Genomic DNA, 22,016 nt, shown 5'->3' with positions numbered 1-22,016 from the left:
CACCTTTCTTTCAGAAAATGGTAAAAAATGTAAGGTGCCATGGAAAAAGTTATTAACGAGGCATTACAATGCAATCATGCCTTGTAAAAATAGGAGAGGTGGGCCCAGAAACTCCACATCTACCAAATTGCGACTTGTCCCATACAAGAAAAAAAACGCTCACACTTGTATATGTCCCACATCCCTAAAGGTACTCATTATGTCCGTCAGACACAGGGTTTTAGTCTGAATATGAAGTCCACAATGGCACATATCAATACGAGATCAGAAAGCCTGTGAGCTAGGACCCTTCATTTTCAAGAAACCCTAATTTTCTGGGCCAGGCCTTCAACTCACCCACAATTCTAGTATAATAAAAGTGTCCGGTAACCTGATGTGATCCCCAAAATGATCCACCTAATGAGTAGCATTTGAATATAAGATGCCCTTCTTCACAGTTTACAAATGTGGGGTGCTAAAAGGTCCCTAGATCTTAAGTGACCCTTTTGTGAAATGTTGGAGACTTATTTTATAACTTTCTCAATGTTTAGTTTCTCGTTGTAAGCCTTTGACCTTCCAGAATAATCTTCCATTGTAATATAAAGTTCCCGTTGGACTAATTTTAATGCTCGAGAACAGTCATTACAACTACAGGTTGTGGTCATAATGCGAGAATGGTGGTGGGGATGGGATTTGGAGCTAGAAAGATAGAAGTCCTTTCTTCAATGAAATGCACCAAGCAGAAAGGGATTTAACAGTAGTGCAAAAAATAAATTAACCTACACATGACAAGGTCAAAGGTCTACATTTAAGATTGTCAGTCAGGAATGGTATACGTGCAGGAAGCTGTGGTATTGATCTCAACATAGCGTGGGTCCTGGGTGCCTGCATAATGAAATTCAGTATCGGATGCTAGGAGCCAGGAAGCTCGATACCAGCCCCAAGACGAAGAACCGTATACGAGAAGTGAGCAGTCAGAGGAGCAATACGTGCTCATGGGCAAGCTAGTCTAGGGTCTTCTGGAGCAGAGGACGACTAGGTGTTCTGTAAATATGGGGTTTCTCCCTAGATGCCTTTCCTCCAAAATGACTAGAACTCAACTCGTCGATGAGTGAAAAGATGTTACTATATCTACGTTTCCCTGCTATCTGGCCGGAGAGGAAGATCAAGGGGAATAACAGCATACCCTGGAGGCTCCAATGCAGAATGTGCAGGGTCAGTTCAAGTGGATTCATCCTTGGTCCCTTTAGCAGGGCATCCCTTAAGGTTCCAGGCAAAAATCATTACCTTCAGATCTCGAGAACATAGATTCCAATGTTAAAAAGGAAGCTCCTCACAGGAGCATGCGTCATACAGGCTGCACAAATTTCGTTAAGAGATTTCTGCGCTATCCATCTGGTGAAGAGTGCCCAGAGCTTATGGCAGCTATGGAACAGCAGACAGACCCTCCCCTTTGGTGCCAGATGGAACATCACGTCTTGTTGATGTACCATTGGGGATAAAAAAAGGCTGCATGACAACATTTCCGATTCCTTTTACCATCGAGTGGAGCAAAGTTGTTTGGTTCTCAGTTGGATAACTTTCTTCATAAATCTTTTGATAGTAGGAAGTGAACAGACCTATAGACCTGCCAAGTAGATTCCAGCCTCTAGTACAACCGACTAGAAGGAATATAGTCTCCACAGGTACAATACAATCAAAGCTACAACCTGAGGCCATGAATACAAGGTTATGGACTATGCCATCCCAACATTTTCTCAAAGTTTGGGAGGCTTGTATTTTAGATGCCAGAATCCTCAAAATAGTAACTAAGTCGTGCCATAGATTTTCCTGCAGTACTGAGAAACTCCACACCACTGAAAACATCAGTTCCAAAAGGATGAATTACGCAGAGAGGTGTTCTTCTCTAGAATACAGGTACCTTTGAGGACAAAAGCATTGATTCAGGTACTAGCACAGGAGATCGTCAAGAAGGTTTTACTCCATAATTCTGTTTGTTTTGCTTTTAAGTCAAGAGGACAGCGGGAGAGTGTTGCCGTCATTTCCACAAGTGATACCAAGCGGCATGCAGACTTCCCTACAAATGGAGGATGCATAATTACATCTAAATTCTACTGGCAAATCATAAATTCCTCGAATTCCTTTCCGAATACGTGACATAATTACCAATTTATAGGTCTGCTCAGTCAGCTTGTCATCACTGAAGTCCTGACCCGACATGTGCAGTTCACACAGGTCTAAGGGTTCCAAGCCAGCCCCTAATTGGATGGCTCACTGCTCCATTCTTCAGCAGAGAATGAACAGGTGGGTCAAATTGAATTGAGTTGCGGGAGGGTTGATCAATGTCAACAAGTCCAATTTGTTGTAACACAATGACCAGAGTTTTGGTGCTCTATTTCAGACAGACCAAAGGAAAGAGTTTCTCCTTCCTGCTAGAACAACGACGATCATTTACAGTGTAAGGTTGTTAGAGAGTGAAAGTAGCTCAATTTAGTGCATGGCTACAAGTATGTGCTTATTTTGGCATGTACAGCAATTCTGCCATGGGACAGAATGCACTTCTAGCCCTGGTACGTCACCTTTGGACGTCCTGTGATTTGACTCACTAAGACTATGAAGGATCTAGAACAGTCATTGTTGTTCAAGACAGCATAGCATCGTGGTTGGTCCCAGCACAACACTCAGCAAGCATTCAATTGATTGCAGAACCCCAGCTGGTATCCTACAGAGGGCGACACTGAATTCCCACAGAACCCAGATAAGATGGTTTCAGACTAAGTCCAGTAATATTACTTCCCACTGGAGGGAATGAACAGCAGAAGGAGACAGCCAGAGTTGTCTGGATTAAATCAGTAAACACTGTCATTCGGATTGACAATAAAGTAGTAAAGTCATGCATCAACATGCAGGGAAGAACACTGTCAAACCACAGAATCTGGTGGGAAAGGGGATAGGTCTAGGGGCAGAAGCACATCTACAGTCAATAACATCCTCCTACCTGCCCCATCCTCCTACCTGCCGGGAGCAGAACACACTCGGCTAGATTTACTAAGTCACTCTTATTTATCTTCTACTGAATTTTGTCTCCACCTGATTATGTTCTAAGCGATTGTCATGATTGGGTCTTTTTGCAACCAAGTACATGCTCCTACTGAACGTCTGATCCACAATCTAGCGCAAGCAGGCCTGGCCTATGGGTTCTCTCTCTTTCAGGTAGTCAGAGAATGTTTTCTTCGCTTTTCCTGTAATCAGCAGGTCACAGTAGATCTGGAAGCAACTGACTGGTTTAGGGTGATATGGTTCCCAGTCCTACTATGTTAATGTACCTTCAGCCGAGGAGAATACCAGCAAATCCAGCCGATTGTACACAGGAGAAGCAGGGATTATCCTGAGAAGTCGTTATAGAGATCCAGCACTCTCAAGGAGCTTCCACATTGAACCGCCTATGCAAGACATTACAGATCCTTTGTGAGTTGGAATAGGTTTAAACCAGGCACAAAAGGTACGTTCCACAAGTTGTGTTATAACCGTTTGTTTGTTATTATATTATATCCACTGTACAAAGACATTATAATGTTGAAATGGCTGTTACACCACATGGTCGTACTGTTGTGGAAAAATAAATAAAAGGTTTTAACCAAAACAGCAACAAAAAAGTTTAAACCAGATATATGTTTGAAACACTGAGAAAACTTGATGTTTCTGAGAGATAGTCTGAATTTAGGATAGTTAGTATCGTCCATATACAGTCAAACGCTGCTCCTTCTGTCATTGAAAGGGAAGCAGTTACATTCTCCCACCATATGAAGGATTTGCTAGTCTGCCTTTTAAAAACAACAACCATTACCACCATGGGACCTTCCAGTGGCACTGGAAGTTCAACAGTACACAACATTTGAGGCGCTTGAGATTCCTTTGCTTGTCACATTCCAAGGGCCCTACCAAAACAGAGGAGATCAACAGAGCCACAAACAATCCATCGATAGGGGAGACCAAGTGTCAACCCTAAACCAATAAAAAAATAGTTTGCAAGAAATGTCTGTGGGTAAGATGTTTTTTCTTTCAGGAACTCAGAGGAGACGGCATCCTGAGGTAACTCGGGAACTGGTCCGAGATCTGCACGGAAAACTTTCCCAAAGAGAGAGCCCCCCCCTACCCACCCCAGAGCTTCACCCACCAATGAGCAAAGATTGGACAATAGGGGGATTTCTTGAACTGTGTGATGATGAGACATGTATGTTACAGTACATGAGAAACGAAAGAAACAGTCGGGCTGGATACAACCAGTCCTCGCCCTTCTATGACAGCACAATCACCATTAGGTCCATGTGGAGTTGGACTTGAAGATCGCCTTAATCTGGGCTCAAACCTCTTTCCAGAAAGGTTACGCCCTGGGAAAGCTACACCACTTATGTCCCAGAGTACCCTCTACCTGAGTCACTCATGAGGCAGACAATCCTGGTACTTTGTATGCAGTCTGACGGGTCATCTATCAGCGGAAGCAAATTATATTATGCTCATTATTTAATAGGTGTGCACCTAGAAGCTTTATGGGCTCTTTCACAGATATGGGTCCATGACTCCCCGAGACTGTGGTTCCCAACTTCCATTCTCACCTGGAGATATGTGGATCTTTATCGCTTGGAGAAGACACACCGGGCAACACACAGCAATGGGAAACGTGCATACGTGATATCCCCACAGCAACGGATAGTTTCAGCTCTTTTGGGGCCCTAGTCATAGCCACAAGAGACACCTGTATGGGACACCTAACTGTGCAACCGTATGACTCCTCTACTATAGAGACGACCCAAAGTGAGACGTTTTATGGGTTTCCTATTGCCCTATATCTCCCAGTGAACATCCCAGAAGAGAAATCATAGTTGGTCATGACTCGAGTAATTGGTACAATATCCAAGTGAAACCCAGCAATCGCCAGGCTATGTCCCAGCAAATTAGAAAGGTGGTAGATGCTAAAAGAGTCCTGTCTCACCCCTACAGAGAAGAATGGAAGACTAGCGAGCAGTATTCTGGTGGAGCTCTACTCAGCATCATGCCACTTTTTCATCACAGGGCCAAGTTACCAGTCCAATATTAGGCTGATTTCTGAATAATTCCTCACTGGAGAGTGGATTGTATCAGAATCGTTTGGGTAGGACACAAGAATCTTAAGCCCCCAAATGAGTCAGGATTCTCCTGTGCAGAAGGTTATGCCCCACAGTTGGGATAAGAACAAGTAGGTATTGAAAGGGGAACCCAGCAAAAGTGTTATCTTGATCACTGCAATCCACCTTTTCTTTTTTAACTTTATTTATGAACAGGTTCAAAGCAAAACCAGCCAAAATTGACTAGTACAAAGCCAATACAAGCATAGAACATCAATGAGTCATTACTCTCGTCAATAGGGCTGTCTGAAAGAAAATTAAGATTTAAATAAACAGGGAAACTCATACAGCTCCAGGAGAACAACAGTCTTCGAGCATCACAGGACTTACAGCTAGGTTTTAAATAATGTCCCACTGACAATATGCATTTGTTAATACAGCCATCTGGTAACACTAACCGTCATTCCTCACCTCCTCCACATTTCGACACTACTTCCCGATTCTCTTGTCTGGAGAACATTTTTAACGGGGTCCCAAATATTATTCACCCTACTTCCGGCTGACAACATTGCACAATATTCTAGTTCCATATCACAGACCCATGCTAGATCTCTCAGAAGTTGGGGCCACAGGGATAGACCAGAGCATCAAGACACACCTCTTAGCCAGGAGCGCACACATAGAAAACAGCTTCCTCACACCTTTAGGAATAACCAGGAGCTGCTGAAACATGCAGCTCAGTTACGTCACAGGGAACAGCCTGTAAGCATGCGACCCGTCATTCCTGTTAGCTGCTGCCAAAACTTCGCCAACGAAGGACATTCCCAAAGAACATGGAGAAACCCCACCACTTCCGCTCTGCATCTGGGACAACACCCATCAGCAACCTTATCAAACTTCAGGAAGGTAGGCACGATGGAGGAGTTTGTTTGTATAAGTTTGAATCTGGAATTGGTAGTCACTCTTTGGGTATGCATGCTGTGAGAGGTCAGAAACGAGAGACATCTCCGGTTCCGGAAGCACCTCAAGACCTTCCTCTTTGCTTCTGCCTTCTCTCCCCTTCTCCCCTGCTGACCAGCTCTCTTGGCACTGTGCACCTGGCCACCCTCTTCCCTCTGCGCCCATGTACCTGCTCAGCCTGCCGCCCTCCTGCGCTGCCTCCTGGCCACCCCTCGTACTGGTGGACTGTATCTGTTCCCATACAGCCCTCCCCCTTTTTCTGCACTTATCAGATTTACCCAGTCCGCGCTGCCATAAACATAGCACTTGTCTACTGCACTACCACTGTTTATTGCCTCAATTTTCTATTCATTTTGATTTATTAATCTGCTCCGCACTTTCCACTCTCCCCTTTCCATGCACTTTTTCCCTTGCACTCGCACGTGCTCAATGTCACTGGATCTAGTACGATCGTTGTTGTTTTGTGTTTCTCCCCTGTTCCCCTCCCTTGCCTAGTCGCACTCTAAAACACTTGTGTATGAGCGCAATACAAATAAAATATATCATAACATGATTATGATATCAACAGACATCTTTATTAAAACTAAAAAGGGTTGGATAAAGGCCCATCTGTCCCTATCCTAACGAGAGTTTCCCTACCTAATAAAACTCAAGATTTGTCTGTGTCTCGTTCAAAATTATATACATTGTCCTTGTGTCCAAAACATTAATCTGACCCTCAGACCAGAAGTGAACCAAGGAATGTGTCTCTGATGTAGGTTTGGCAAATAGTGTTATGAAACAAAAAGATAAATCCAACAAAATTATCCTTGTATCCAGAGGGTGGTCCCCTTCCCGTGGATGCCTCAAGTAGGATGGCAAAAGTGTCTCTTTCAAACAATGACTCCTGTCATGATTCCTGCCCTTCATGTCCCCAGCCCTCCAAGATGTCAGGCTGGAGCCAGGCCACGATCCCCTGCATGGCCCTCAAGGGCCTCTCCATCCCTCCAAAGACCCACTTGGAGTCAGACTTGGCGCTTGTGACACCAGACTCACCCACTCCCATAGGATAACATTAGGGATTGGACTTGTAGTGCATTGATGGGGACAAGATGGATGCCCCCACATATTTTGGTTCCCAGAACTGCATGTGCGGTGTAGTCTTTCGGGTGTGTTTCAGCCCAGAGACACCTGGGATACCCAGAGACTAGTTAAGCCACACCCAGGCTGAGAAACATGCTTTGCGTTTTCTGCACCTGCAGCGTGACACTCACCGTGTTCGGATCGGTCTCCAGTAGGCCTGCATCGTTCTTCTCCGATCAGCTCCTGCAAGAACAAGAACACTGTTAGGAACAGCCTTACCTTGCGGCGCTTCTGCCCATCATTCATCGCTCCTTCTGTTCTGCGGGCATCTTCGGCGGTGTCATTTCCATCCCGGCACGCCGCTTCCCAAGGAAAAGGGAAAACAACAGAAAAAAGGCATTAGTAAGCATTCTGCAAATCTTTGCTTATTTTTATGAGCTTCAAACGCTTACCTGAATCCCAGCCGCTCTGGGGGAACTCTGTCTCCGGAACTTTCTCATCCATCCGCAAGAGGGAAAAGACACTCCAGGTTAGCGAGGAAACATCTAGAAGCGCCGCATACCGCGCTTACTCACCGGATTTGTTCTTCATAACCCGGCATCCACGCTGAAAACGTCACGGCACCTAAAAAACACAGAAAAAGAACTCAGTTCAATACAAATACGAAAGGGGTGCATTGCGCTCTCACTCACCTTCAGCGCTACTCATCTCAGTAGGTCGCCGCCATCCCCGGATGCCGGCCATCATCTAAAGAAGGAAAGGAACGAAGTTAGAGAACTGTTCAAAAGACTCATTATACTTACCTGTCGGACTCTTGCCAGCAAAGTAACTAGGCAGCAACGAGCCTGCATCAATCAACTCGCCCCTGCGCTGAAACCAGGACGGAGAGCACACTATCCAAGAAAACAAGGTGAGCTGTGGATCAAAGGGAAGGGCTGGACCCCGGGGAAGAAGGGGTTCAAGCACACAGAGACAATAGGGAGTTAAACTCTACAATCCTGTGTTTCAGGCCCAGTCTCCAGTCGAGTAGCCTCCAGGGAAGGGTTTGAGGTTGTAAGAGGTCAGAAGAGGCTGAGTGACGTCCCAGTGGATACCAGGTGAGCGTTACACTCCTTAAAGATGGCAAAGTGTTTCTTTGAAGCAACCACTTCTTAAGGATGGCAAAAAGTGTCTTTCAAGTAAGCACTCCTTACAGAGAACCTCCTTCTATACTGCCCTGCAAGTTAGCCTTTAGTTGGTTCATAAGATCCCCTGGTATACTCTCCTGCCAGGTATCTGGCCACAATGTCTAGTTCTTCTGTGCATTTCAAATGGATTACCTGGTGTACTCCCCGGACAGCATTGCTTTTCTGGGGCTTGCAGAGCCCCCAGTATACTGCTCTGCCAGGTATGTTCTCCCCAAATACTAACTGCCTGATGTGTTTTCTATTACCAGGGCTTCTTTTAATGTTCTGTCTTTCAGTATAGCACAGTTGTATTCCTTCACTGTCTATACTTCCTTGGCTTGAGGTACTACTACTTCCAACTTTCATCACATTGAAGACTTGTTCAAGTTTTGTCTTTTAACTCCTTCACTAGTATTTTGTGGATTGTGACAATACGTGCTCCTACCTTCCTCGTGTTGACATCTCATACATGAGGATTTGGGCAAATTTTCTATTACCAGGGCTTCTTTTAATGTTCTGTCTTTCAGTATAGCACAGTTGTATTCCTTCACTGTCTATACTTCCTTGGCTTGAGGTACTACTTCTTCCAACTTTCATCACATTGAAGACTTGTTCAAGTTTTGTCTTTTAACTCCTTCACTAGTATTTTGTGGATTGTGACAATACGTGCTCCTACCTTCCTCGTGTTGACATCTCATACATGAGGATTTGGGCAAATTTTGTCTTTGTTTTCTATTTGGTCTATATTCAAAATGGATTAAAGCGCTATATAAATTAAAAAAAATACAAAAATAAGTTCTTAATGGCTCACATGCCGGTAAGTACGCCCCGGGGTCCCCACGATCTCTGGGCAGACTCACCGGTGTCTGGTAGTGTTTCTGACCTATGGGGCGTAGCGGTAGTTAAGCTTTCACTTTGGGACTGTATTCTCTGCTCTGCAGACCTTCTGCCCCTGCAGGCTTCGCATTCGCCGACGGTAAGCCTGCTGCTTCTGGACACAACCCTGTTCCCAGCAGCTTTTCTGCTGGGCTGGCTCCTACTGCAGTGTCTTCTATGGTCTTGCGCCACACCAGTGGGCACTGCTTTCAAGTGCAGTCTGAAAGCACCTGCATTCTTCAGCACGGTCCGCTCCCATGTTGCTGCTTTCTCCCGTGGTTCTGCTTCCTTATTCCGTTTTGCGCCTCTGTTCTTCCAATGCAGACACAATTTTTAAATGGTGCCTGCATAATAACTTGCCTGCATGTACAGATTATGCTTTTCTTTGATCCAGATTAACTACTCCTTCCTCTTCCCAGTACTTGAGGCTTTATGGGAGTTGGAGTCCATCGGATTTATAGGACTTGCAAGTTGATTTTGTTTAGGGTTTTTGGTTAGCTCAAAAACATCAGAGACAGGAGATGTTATGTGTGCTTTATGTATATAAGATGTTTGAATGGTGTTTTGCTCAGAATGGTGGCATGCCATCAGAATCCTAGGTTTCAGATGGCTTTCTTCATAAGGAGGGGTGGAGGGAAAGAGTACTGCATCGCTCTTAAGGAAGTGATCGTCTCTTTCCGGTAGTTATCCCCTCCCAAATGATCCTCGCTCATAATACCAGGATCAGGTAGCGGCTGATGAACCTTGGCCATCTGGGAGGAGATCATCACTCGGGAAATCCGCGAGGACTGCACAGGATTCTTCACAATGCACATGGAACACCATAATGTATCCCCAATCTCTCCGCCAACATCCACAGGCCACTGCAATCTGCGTGATAGGACCTTCGGAGCCGAGCTCAAAGCCATTTGATCTATTGGCTGCAATACACCTTAACCATGAAATCTCCTGCAAGTCCCATGGTTCAAGTCCTCCACACAAACACATTGTGATAAATTCAAACAAGTATGAATACAACCAGTTCTTTTTTTTTACCTTACATTTATCTGTGCAGGAATAGGACAGTCTTCCAGAACAAGCTGGGCCCCCAGGCTCCAGAGTGGTTACCTTGCAACTAGTGGGTAACAGTATGCAATACCTGAATTAATGCTTTGCTGCTAGGCCAGCACAGTGGGAGACAATCATTATGGGGCCCCTGGTTACCATGGGGCGCTGGGGGGAGGGGGGGGGGTCTGTCAAGTCAGTGGAAGAACATTAAATATACAGAGGCCCCAAAGAACCTACAGAGGAAAAGGCTGAAGAAAAATAGAAACCAGAGGTGACCCTGAACAAGTGGGCCCAGACTCCTTCGAAAGGCATCTCTTACAGCTATGGTCTGGGACAAGACCTCTAACCGTCCTACCTCCATGACCCAACGGCTTGTGTATAAAGAGGAACAGAGCAGGGGCCTTCCTCAGGTGCCTCTTCATGTTCTGTGTTCATCAGATCCTTCCTCGAGATGGAATGATACCCATTGTATGTGAACAAGAGATTGGAAGGAGGGTCCTATATGTATTACGTATTATTGTCAGAGTCAGCCACTCTGGATCCATTGACTTTTCTTCTTTGCAAGGGGGCCAGAGCCAGATCCCAGTACAGGACAAGGCTAGCTTCTCTACACAAGATTTCTTCACACTTCTGTTTAGCAGCAGTCCTTCAGCTGACATATGTGTAGGTGGGTCAGCACATCCCAAATGAACAAATGTCTTTGTTGATCCTTTCAGTAGACCTGGTATGTTCATAATGATCTCAAGTAGCTGCAGGAGTACCCGAAAACAGAAAATGCAAAATGTCTTCCAGATCCTGGCCCTTGACATGTTTCTGAATTCCACTGATACGGAAGGAATGCGTTTAGCGTAGTCCTGTAAGAATTGCCAATTTTTGCTTTTAATGCTTCCATTCTCCCAGCCAACTCCGCCTGTTCATGCGACTGATCACAAATATTGAACTCTACTTGGACAGGCCATTTTTCAACAGCTAGGAAATGCTTACCGAGATCTGCAATGGATTTGGAGAGATTGTCTGTGCTATTTTGGACTTCCCGTTCTAATTCCTGTAACTTTTGTTGCAGATCACTTGGTCCCTGTGTCTCGGGAGCGCAATGCACGTTTGAAGCGGTTTGTTTGGACAGTTTTTTCACCTGCTATTGTGCCTGGGGCAAGAGTTGTTATGCCTGCCAATGCAGTGCCCTTCAGCTTACTTGGGCCATTGCCTTGGGTGTGAAGAGGTAACTGTATCCGCCCTGAACACTGCGTGAAAGAACATTGTCAATCAATATATATATCGCTGGCCCAATGATAATCATTAGTATATACCTCAGCTTTTGCTCTATACCGTTGCTTACAGCAATGTTTTTCAAAAGTGATGCTCCTCCATTTGCACTTGCACAAGCTTTCACTTCTAACATGTGGAAGGGCACCCACATAGCTTTGCCTTACATGGGTCCGAGATCACCACCACCAGATCACACTGCAGTATCTATTCTAAAATGACTCTGCCTTTCGTGAACTTAGACTCTTTAGACAGGATGGGAGAAACTCCCCAGAAGTGGTTATTTACAATTTAACTGTGAGGGGTGTGTATAGGTCGCCACATGCTGATCCCATCTTTTATCCTCATCTTGATCGTTGACCTAGGCTAAGGAATCAGGAATCAAGCTAAAGCTTGCCACGTCCTGCCAGAAGGAGTAGTCACTCTTTGTGGGATTTTAGGTCCAAGTGCAGACAGCTAAGGAAAAAGGGCAGCATGGAGTGGATGTAGACATAGTGGAGTCAATGGAGCAGGTCGCACAGAGTCCACTGCCACAGACGGTGCCACAGAACTTGCATGAACACACACGCTCACCAACAGGGTCAGATTGTGGATGGGTAACGTGTTGCTGGGGCAATGCAGGAGAGACTTCCTTGGCCCAGCCCAGCAATGTGGAATGGCAAAGAGTGGATTATGCCCACCGTCCAGCACACCAGAATTCGCGGTTGAAGCAGTGTCCTGAAAGTATCAGCTGTGGGGGCGGGGGGCGCGCAGTCCAGGTAAACCAGGCCACCGATCTAGAGCCGTGTGCAGCAAGCACAGGGTTCACTGCTGTCACCTCACCTCAATCTTTGGCTCAGCTTACATGCTCCAGAAACAGGGATGACGTCAGTTCCCCATGTTTCACGAGGCAGCGCAAAGGCTTCAGTCAGGATCAACTGCATGCTTTGCACTCAACCACAGACCTGCTGTGCATGTCACTGTATCTGCCAGTGGCATTTTGAGGCCGAGCTGTGCAGCTCAGGGGGATTATCCACACACCCTACTACAGAGTCCAGCCCAGGAGCAGCACTAAACATCCTGCACCATGGCAGACACCCAAGAAAAATCTCACGGTGGGCTTTGGGAGCAAAGCATGAGGCATCATGGTTAAAGGGGAAGGCCAAAGGCACACAGGACTACATGAGCTCACAGAAGTTCCACTGCTGTGTCTCATTGCTCTGCCACAGACCATCCTCTATACTTTTTATCAGCACAAACGTTTTTTCTGGTGGTAATCCCATCAGCTTGACGAGTGGAAGAATGGTCTATATAGGAGCCATATTTCAAGGAATTTTCTGATAATGGCTTGCTGACCAGTTCTAAATTTACTCCCAAAGTATCCTCATATATTCAATTGAAGAAAGATATTATTCTACCAGTCTTCGTTCCAAATCCTTCAATGCCAAAAACATTATCCAGGCGTTTGTAGAGTGGTCTCAATGTTGTTGTCCAGAACAAGCGCCATTTGAAACAGCCAATGCCTGCTTGTGTCTATGTGATGCTGGAAATTATTTTGGAGGGACGGGGCCTCCCTGTCCTAGTCCGATACTCCCTTATCATGAATGTTCTGTTATTTTCTGCAAAGGAGTCCAGTTGTGACCACCGGCAGTGCAGCTCTTCCTATTTTTGGTTGTGGTAAACCAAGACCATTGGGATACCGTTGTGGCACCCATGGGTGAGGGTACAACCCTGTACCCCTAGTGTATGTTTTTGAGCACCTGTGTGTAGCACACAGAGCAGGGTATGGGCTCATGGCAGCTTCATGCTGATGTGCCAGGGGCTCTGATTATCCTCCATTTTGGGATACCTAGGTCCTGCCATAGGAATCCGTGGATTCCTGATAGATGGCCCCTGGGGTCTCTTGGTTTCTTTTGCCCGTTACCTTGTTTTCCCAAAGTCCTGGGAAGCCCTGACTCTGTCCCTTCCCCTGACTGTCTGTTGGGTGGAAGAACCATATAAGGTCTTGTGAGGAAGTCCAGGACAGACTGGCTGGAGCCTTCACAGTGACTGTATGTTGTGGGTTCACCCTTGGGGTGGGACCTGTGAATGGAGTGTGTGACCAATATGCATTCCATGTTATGGGTGTCTGGTTTGTGTGTGTGTGACACGAACGAGACAGCCCTGCCTGAAACTGACATGAATGCAGTGTAATGTGCTGAAAGGGTGGGTGCTTGCCCCAATCCACATTCCTTATTATGGGTGTTTGGGTTGAGTGAATGGCCTAAATGCCTGTGAGCCTGATTGGCTGTCTGCCTGCATGAATGCCCACTGTGCGATTGGCTGACTGAGCCTGGCTCAGCAAGAGTGAATGAAGAACAGATGTGTATATCTGGGGACTTCTCACTTACCAATTTGTTCAGAAGCTGAAGTTGAAACTTGAAGCTGATCCTTGAAGCCCATCTGGAGGAAAAGATTGCTGCTGCATTTCCTTCGATGTAATCCAAAAGCTGTCGAGTCTACCGAGGACTGATCCAAGGGAGGACCTAGCTAGAAGACCTCTCCCCGGGCTAGGAGGGACCATTGTGGAAATACTGCTGCTCTTCATCGAAGCACCCTGGAAGCCAGTTCTGTGTGTCTGACATACGGAGAAGGGTCCGCCGAGAATCCTAAAGAGAACACCTGAACATCGGGGGTCGTTGAAGTCCATTGGCGTCGACCGGGGTCAGAAGATTTCCATGACCGTTGGTAGCCAAGTCGAATTGTGTCGCCCAGAAGCGGGGACACCTTAATGCTGTGCTGCTCGAAGGCCATACCCGAGAAAGCTGCACCTTGCCTAAGAACATTTGAAAGAGGGCTCCCTTGCCATCACCGGCTGCCACTTTGTCCCGCCAGAAAAATTTGAGGTCGCTGGCTACCGAGGAAATTCCGCTGGTGGGTTTCCCACCAACAGAAGCCAACAAAGTCGACCTGAGGACACTGACAGAGTGAAGATCCGAGGTGGAGTCCTGATCAATGACAAAGCTATCCTGAGGTACATTCTGCGGCCCAGACAGGCCAGAGGACTGCTGCCCGCGACTCCTAACATCTGATGCCCACTGTCAGGCCTGCATCCATCACTGCCAAAGGTCTTTCAAGTCCACAGGGTCTTATTTACGGCACTGAACATTTTGCATCGAGGTCTACCGCACGCCTCATCTTCCCAGAACTTCCAGCATCGAGGAAACGATTGATCGTCTAAGAGCACCGTGAAGGTCGAAGCTGCTGTATCACTGCAAGTGTTCTACTTTTCCTCGAGTTCTCGACGGCCAGTGGCTCCTGCTTTAAAGGGAGTCCACCAGTTCCTTAAGTGGCACTACAAATAGAGCCGGGGCTCATCGAGGGGGCGTGGCCTAACAGCGGGGGTCCTACTGGCCTGTTAAGCCACGCCCCTTTGACAAGCCTCGGCTCAATGGGCTACTGGCACCCCTGCCAGGCAGCCTTTTGTAGAGATCAGCACCCTCTCCCCATTTGGGAGAGGGTGCTGATCTCTGCATTTATTTTTTATATGCTTGCCTGGCAGGAGACAGTGCCTCGCCTATTCAGCCTTAATGGTGGGGCTGCCCCTCGCCAGCTGGGGAGGGGCAGCGTCACCATTAAGGCTGAAAGGGTGAGGCCGCTGAGGCCTTTTTCCTAAAGACTGAAACTCCCGCGAATCTGCTGGAGCTTCAGTATTTAGAAAGCAAGGCCTCTGCCTTCCAGCGGCCTCACGTTATCCCCTTAATGGTGGCGCCGGCCCACGGGCATCTCTTGATTAAAGGGATGCCTCGCAGGTGCGGCGCCACCATTATGGCTGAAAAGCATATTTTTCTGAAGCCTGAAGCTCTCGCACATAAGCGAGAGCTTCAGGCTGTAGAAAAAAAAACAAAAAAAAAAAAAACACCTTTTTGTGTAGTGGCCGGGGCTGCCACGGGACATTAGTGGGCCCCGGCAGGGCCCCGCCTCAAAACGAAATTTCGGAGCCTGCCGGGGCCCAGCCCTGGCCCACTTAAAGCCCTGGAGTCCACCCTTGATGGATATCGTCGCAGAACAGCCAAAGAAACTCTCCCAATTCAGGTAAATTGGGGTGGTTGAACTTTTTAATCAAGAAGCAAAGCTTATTGACCATTTATGGACTGGGCTTGTGAATTATTTTATTACAGGTTGCCCGGGGGTGGGGGGGTGGAGTGCCTCATTCAGAATTGGTTATCTATATCCAAAGAAAGCATTCTGCCATTGCTTGACCTTAACCTGCCTTCCTTCCCTATTTTATATGTTGATACACCTTACTGAATTGCACTGTATATTTATATAGCGCCAATACACATGAAAGTGTTCAAAGCGCTCAAAGAGGGTGGCGACAAGGAGAAAATACAAACAGTCGCTCAGAGCCTTGAATGATTTGTATACTCCATTATAACTGCCAACAGCTGATGCATTTTAAAGAAATCTAATGTCCAAGGCTAGTACCACATAAACTGCATAGATTTGTCATAGTATTACCAGAGTACAAAGAGTGTTATTGAATTGTATATAGATCTGAACCTTAATTGTATATAAAGAGCTGTGTTAGCACAGAACAGTGTGTGGACATTCCTTTGTGGTGGCTTGGGGAACTCACTGTACTTAAGAACCAGCCTGCATCACCTCCTGAGATTTTAGGTTTTGGTTGCTCATCCATAGGTACCATATAAAGAACCTTGGCTGGGATGCTCTGTGTCTATACCCTACCAAATAGCGGGCAGAAATACAGCTACCCCCTCCAGTCTTTACAGTCTACTGGAGGTGAACAAAGGAAGCTTTGAAAGATGGACAAGATTGGCACTGGCAACTCCAGCAACATCAGGATTCCAGGCACAATCCACAAAATGCACCTGCATGCTATGGAGAGAAGGTGTGGGAACATATTATGGACACACGTAAATACAGAAAGCAGCAAACTGGTCCTGCCCACATACTTCATGAACCATTACAGATTGCTTGGGGGTGAGGCCTATTTCAGTGAACACTTCAATAAGGTAACAATACTTCACTATAGGTAATCCATATTAAAACTAGACTTGGCTTCCAGCCTCCAATCCAGCTGACTAACCACTCCTGCGTGGAGAAAAAACAAAAAAAGACAAACACAGACAGGTGTGGGAGCCAGACCAGATTTAGGGGAGGAGGAGTTAACTAATCTATAGTATGCTACTAAGTATGCATATCCTATATTCAAGGTGAGACGCCCTCATACACTAAAGACTGGGAAGTGAAGACTAGGTGTAATGGGTATTGCCTATAAATCAGAGAGCATTTCAACACATAGTAAATTACAGTTCAAAGAGGGTCAGCCCCTCCAAATTGAACTGAAGCTCTAATTTAAGTGCTTTGATGTCAGTCACATGCACAAAACATCTGTGCATGACCTTCATACTCCCTTATTTGGTATGTTTTCTCCCAGATACCAAATCAAACGTTTCTAAGAGGCCAACAGCGTACCACAACCGTCTATGGAAACACAGGTCTCAAACCTTCAAGCGCCCAAAGTGTCCACCTCATTTCAATCCAATCGATTCACCCTGGTGGTGGCAGCATCTAGGTTTTGTGGTTTGTATCCACGTTCCTACAAAAGCACAGACGTGGTTCAAAGAGCAAATCGCAGAGGTTTGCCTTTGCAATTCCCCATTTAAGGTTTCAGATGTGCTTTCCCCAAGGCCAGTGCTGCGCTAGGGCTTGGACAAAATGAAGGTAAGGACCCAGGAGTGCTTTAAATGTTTAGATCCGTCTGTTTTTTTTTTTAAAGTTCTGCATTAGACATTTTACCAATTGCGCGGCTGCAACAGACACAAGTGAGGAATGGAGACTGGGAACGGCGATTTCTTTGTCAAGTTACATTTACATGGAATTAGGCCATAAGCATGTTAAAGCCCCGAATTGGTTTCTTAAGCTATGCCTACTGTAAAGTGAATGGATTCACAAAGTAAACCTCTTTTTGAACTTCATCAATACATGCATCTCTGATTTGTGCTTGGCTAGCAGGAAAATAACATGCTCACCCTTTTTTGTGGTATTGCATATTTTACTCAGTTACAAGTTACTATGTCTCACTGTTCAATATCTGCAAAATATGGATGCCAGGTATGGGTTGTGGATTGGAGGGGCATGACGCCAGGAAAAGGATTCTGTAATGTGGGGAGGTGGTGTCCCGGCGTCAATTATGAGTTTTGTGCAGGAAACCATGAATGTTTCTTGTTTTATAGGGTGGGGAGGCAGGGTGTCACAAACTGGTCTAGTTTTGGATCGTCGCTGTATGCATGGCCATCACGCAGGGGCACAAGGGGGACAAGCTGCCCCAGGCCTCCAGGGTTCGGAATCGACGGGACCTGGGTGCTAATTAGCTCCTGCCCGGTTAGCTTGACACCCAACAGCTTCCGGGAGTTACTTTTGGCTCCTCAGGCCAACTGATGTATGTGAATTTAAACCTGTGCATTTGGGACAATCTATAAATAAACATCTATATGGCATTGAAAGCAGAAGTGGTCATAAATAATGGTCAAAGTTATATGCTTCCACCTTATGTGGAAGTTCGAATTGCAGAACGCTATGTACTAGCCCCTGGTTGCCCATTGGATAATGCTGGATACCAAGCAGCTGCTTTTAGCTTCTGATTATCCACTCTTAATTTCCAGCCCGGGCCTCGCTAGGCAGCCCTAATTTCACCCCCTTGACTGCAGACTGTATTTGTTAACACCTACCTGTTAATATATCTGTACATTTGCTCGGATACATTCAAAGGTAGGTGTTCACTTGCTGGTGCCCACTCCTTAGGCAATTAACGCCACTCATCACCCTTCAGCATCGACGTGGCAGAGTGCAGGCTGGCTACAAAAGGAGCGCGACTGAGACTGCCAGTATGATCCTTTCCCCGCTATGTTATGCGCAGTGATCGCCTCCCTGCCAAAGAGCTCTCTGCAGTTTGCTTGAATGGCCTGGCTGGCCTGCTGCCTGCATGATCGGTGGCCTTATTCCCGTCTGGAAACCGCGCCCCTCCACCTCAACTGCCTTATCCAATTTTCAGGAAGCAGGGGAATTATTTTGTAGGTATTTCTCATGGCGTTCAGATGTGTTGGGGGGGGAGGGGCAGAACAGTGGCATGTCTAGGAGTTATATTTGGGGGATAACTTACAGTTGCTGGTAACATTAAGAAAATTTGCATTATATATCACGATTTAAAGATTGGTATCAATTTATTTTCCCAGCAAGCCATGTGAAAGTGCCATCATCTCACTGCCAATGCAATCATAACCCTGTCTCATTCAGCTTCAGACAAAATCACTTGGATCCGATTGTATACAGGCATTCTGGGACTTTTAATTGCCCTACATTTCAAATGGGAAAGAAAAAACTACAAGTCCCAGAATCCAAAGGGGGGTGGGGGGGGGGGCAGGACTGGATGGCCTCACATATAGCCACAGGAAACTTGAGAGTTCTGAGCATGTATGAAGTTGAATAAGAGTCACTAAGTCATACTTAAAGCAATACTAATTTAAGACATTATTTTGAGCCTATACTTGGATTTATGAATCCTAACTTTTAGGCATTTATAATAATCCATTACTTACATATGGCTTCGCCATAGCACTCTACTCATACAAAACTATTATGAACCGACAAACAAAATAAGTATTCATTTGTCGACCTCAGAATAAAAGGTTGAATAGTGTAGTATGCTTGTGGCGCGAGTATGTGTGGACTGTGATTGGTGGATGCATGGAATGTAGGTGCTGGAATTAGAATGCTTAGGTGACGGTTGGGAGGGCTGGTGAGAAGACGACGCTCTGTTGGCGGGCAGGTAGATTGAGACTCTAAATGTGTAAGTCAGACCCGATACAGCTCCCGTGTTCTACTTCAAGTAGACCTTGCTAGGATTCAAACCCTTGACTTGCAGATCATACATAGTTCCCAGCAGTGATCACTTAACCCGCTGAGCTATCTCACCAGCTATGTTGCTTTAAATGTGCATACCACAGTATTTAGTAACACATTGGCTCTCGAGTTACATTTCTTATTAATATAACACTTATTATTACAGTGCTTAGAAGGAGAGATGTTTAATGGTCCACTAGTACATTTGACAAAAGCAGCTTTATATTTTGTCTTCAAAAAGACTGGAGGGGACAGTAGCGGGCAGTGTGTAGACATCATAATAAATGTTACAGGACAGTTGAGAAAACCGCATACTTGAGTCGCAATTGGATTGTACAGCGAACACTATTGGATTGTTCAGCAAATACTTAAGTTCTGATCTGACACGTGCCAGGCTAAACTTTCCAAGTTAATACTTCACCAGGGATGAACGAGTCCTTCATCTTTCTGGAGTTGATAAATTAAGTATTATTACAGTTGGTCGCAATAACATATTTTTAAAGCGCTTAGAAGCAGGAGTCAGACAAGAAGCACTATACATAAAAATATAATACATGGAGTCAGGAATATCTAGGCCACAGTAACATCAAAAGGTGGAGTATTTTTGCACATCATGATAGGCCTCAGAAAATTAAAAAACAATCAAAGTTGACTATGAAAAAGAATCTCCGATTCAAAGGCCTCCAGTCTACCTTGCCGATAAGACAAGCACTTCTCTTCAAATTGTACCTATGCGAATGTAGCACATTAGAGAAAGCCAAAACACGAGTACCGACACGTTTCTGGCAGGGGGCACTGTGATGGAAATGTCACACTGCAGCTCACATTAAAAGAAATGTGCATAGAGTTCATCCGACTAGAGTGTACAGGGTAGGCTCATGGTCCTAGGCTAGATGAGGGGTCTGCAACCTGTGGCTCTCCAAATGTTTTGGACTAAGACTCCCATAAGCTCTAGTCTGCATATTTAATTGCGAGGGAGGGTGGAGTCGTGGTCCAGAGGATCTGGAGAGCCAGAGGTTGTAGATCCCTGCCCTAGATACTGGTGGAAGATAACATATGTTGGGCAACCATGCCATGATCTTTGCAACATTTCCTATGCATTCAGTCTCCGGATTTACCCTACAAACCGTGTTGACGTTAAGTGCAATGAAGCAAGAGTTTAGCTTAGCTCAGCTGCATCTAGAAAGCCCCATTAACATGTCCATGCCCCCCCCCCCCCGCCCTCCAAATTCACAGAGCGAGTTTGTGCATCTCCTGTTCGTGGAGCCGCTCGCGCAGTGCAAACATTGGCAAGGAGGTTTCAACAAACCCTGTGACAGGACTGGCTGTACGCCAGTTGTGGATCTTTTGGAGGTTGAGTGGGAGCGGGGTGTGGGGGAGGAGGGTCGGGGGGGACAACCGGTATGGGTTTTGGGGAGAAGGGAGGCTAGGTATAGGTCTTCTGATGACTCGATTCATGTTTGGCCCCTAATGCCAAGCCTGAGCCCTGGTTCGCACTAGAACTGCCTGGCCCATTTTCTACTGCATCTAGAAGCAATTGGCAGGGTCGCTGCCTAAATGGCCCACACACAATTAATTATTCAAATCGACAATTCTTGACCTAAAGATATGACATGAAGCAGGGTGGAGGGCGTGCCCCTGCCATGATTAAGCAAAGAAAGGGTTCCACGGGTGGGGTTGGGGCGGGGAGCAGTAATGAAAGTTAAAAGTCGCGCGCACACTTGGCACAAACTTAGAACACGAGCGCCCGCCGCAGCGATGCAGGCCGCTTAGAAGTCAGTGCTCGGGTTAGTGGCGAGGAAGTATTGTAAAGCACGTAACCCTGATCCGCATTCCAAGAGAGAGACCCCGCCACCGCGACCACAGAGGCCAGAGCTCCTCCTTACCCGCTGCCTGCCTGCCTGCTGCTGCTGCTCCTGCTGCTCTCTGCCTGCACCCTCTGACCTTCCAACCTCAGCATCGGCCGCTTACTTTTCCTGTTTGGCACGTCTGAATTACAAACCAGACACCCGGCCAGCCACTCTTGTAGGTACAAAGCGTTTGACTAGGCACGGACAGAAAAAAAAAGTAAATAAAACCTTCACATGTACTGGCTGAAATGTTTACTAAAGTTTTCCCCGCCTCCTAGAGTCACTTCCTCTCAGCTCTAGCACGGGCAGCACACTCGCTAGAAGGTCTTTCATCGCCACCTACTGGTCGCAGCTGGCAATGTCACTGTACTCTGATAAATGGAGCCGAAGCAATAGCAAAAAAAATACCTACCGGTGTCTGCTTGTCCAAATGGAAACTTTGAAACAGCACGCGCGGGCACACCCTATCACACCATTTTCTTACAGACACGGAGGCGTGCTTTTTGGAGATCCCCACTCCACTACCAGTTTCGAGCAGAAAATAAAACAATAAAATTGATTGAAACAAGAAAGAAACATAGACTTGATGCACCCAGGGGTTATCATTTAATAATGTAATACAATCGGTCAGTCCTTTTGTCTAACCACTTCCTCTATTTACACGAATCCTCCTCTTCCTTGTCACAGCACTTAATACCTCCAGGAGGTGATCCCCCCTCCCCCCAAGACAGGCACTAAATTAAATTGACATAGTTGCCAGTATGATCCATTCCAAACTGTAGGTGTTTATCCAGTCCTGTTTTTTCTTTTCATTCTGAAACTTG

General features: G+C 46.2%; 1 protein-coding gene across 1 annotated transcript in view; it reads right to left on the bottom strand.

Moving 5' to 3' along the window:
- The window catches only part of TMEM14A (transmembrane protein 14A), a 322,096-nt gene extending 300,588 nt beyond the window's left edge, over window positions 1-21,508 (bottom strand). Inside the window, exon 1 of the mRNA XM_069606104.1 lies at window positions 21,229-21,508. Within this exon, the coding sequence (XP_069462205.1) occupies window positions 21,229-21,302 (74 nt within the window). The 5' untranslated portion in view covers window positions 21,303-21,508. The remainder of the gene's footprint in view (window positions 1-21,228) is intronic.
- Between the last annotated feature and the right edge of the window lie 508 nt (window positions 21,509-22,016).

The sequence above is a fragment of the Ambystoma mexicanum genome, chromosome 4p (assembly GCF_040938575.1).
Source record: "Ambystoma mexicanum isolate Mex_15411 chromosome 4p, UKY_AmexF1_1, whole genome shotgun sequence".
In the NCBI taxonomy this organism is placed as follows: Eukaryota; Metazoa; Chordata; class Amphibia; order Caudata; family Ambystomatidae; genus Ambystoma; species Ambystoma mexicanum.
This window is presented reverse-complemented; position numbering and strand designations above follow the sequence as displayed.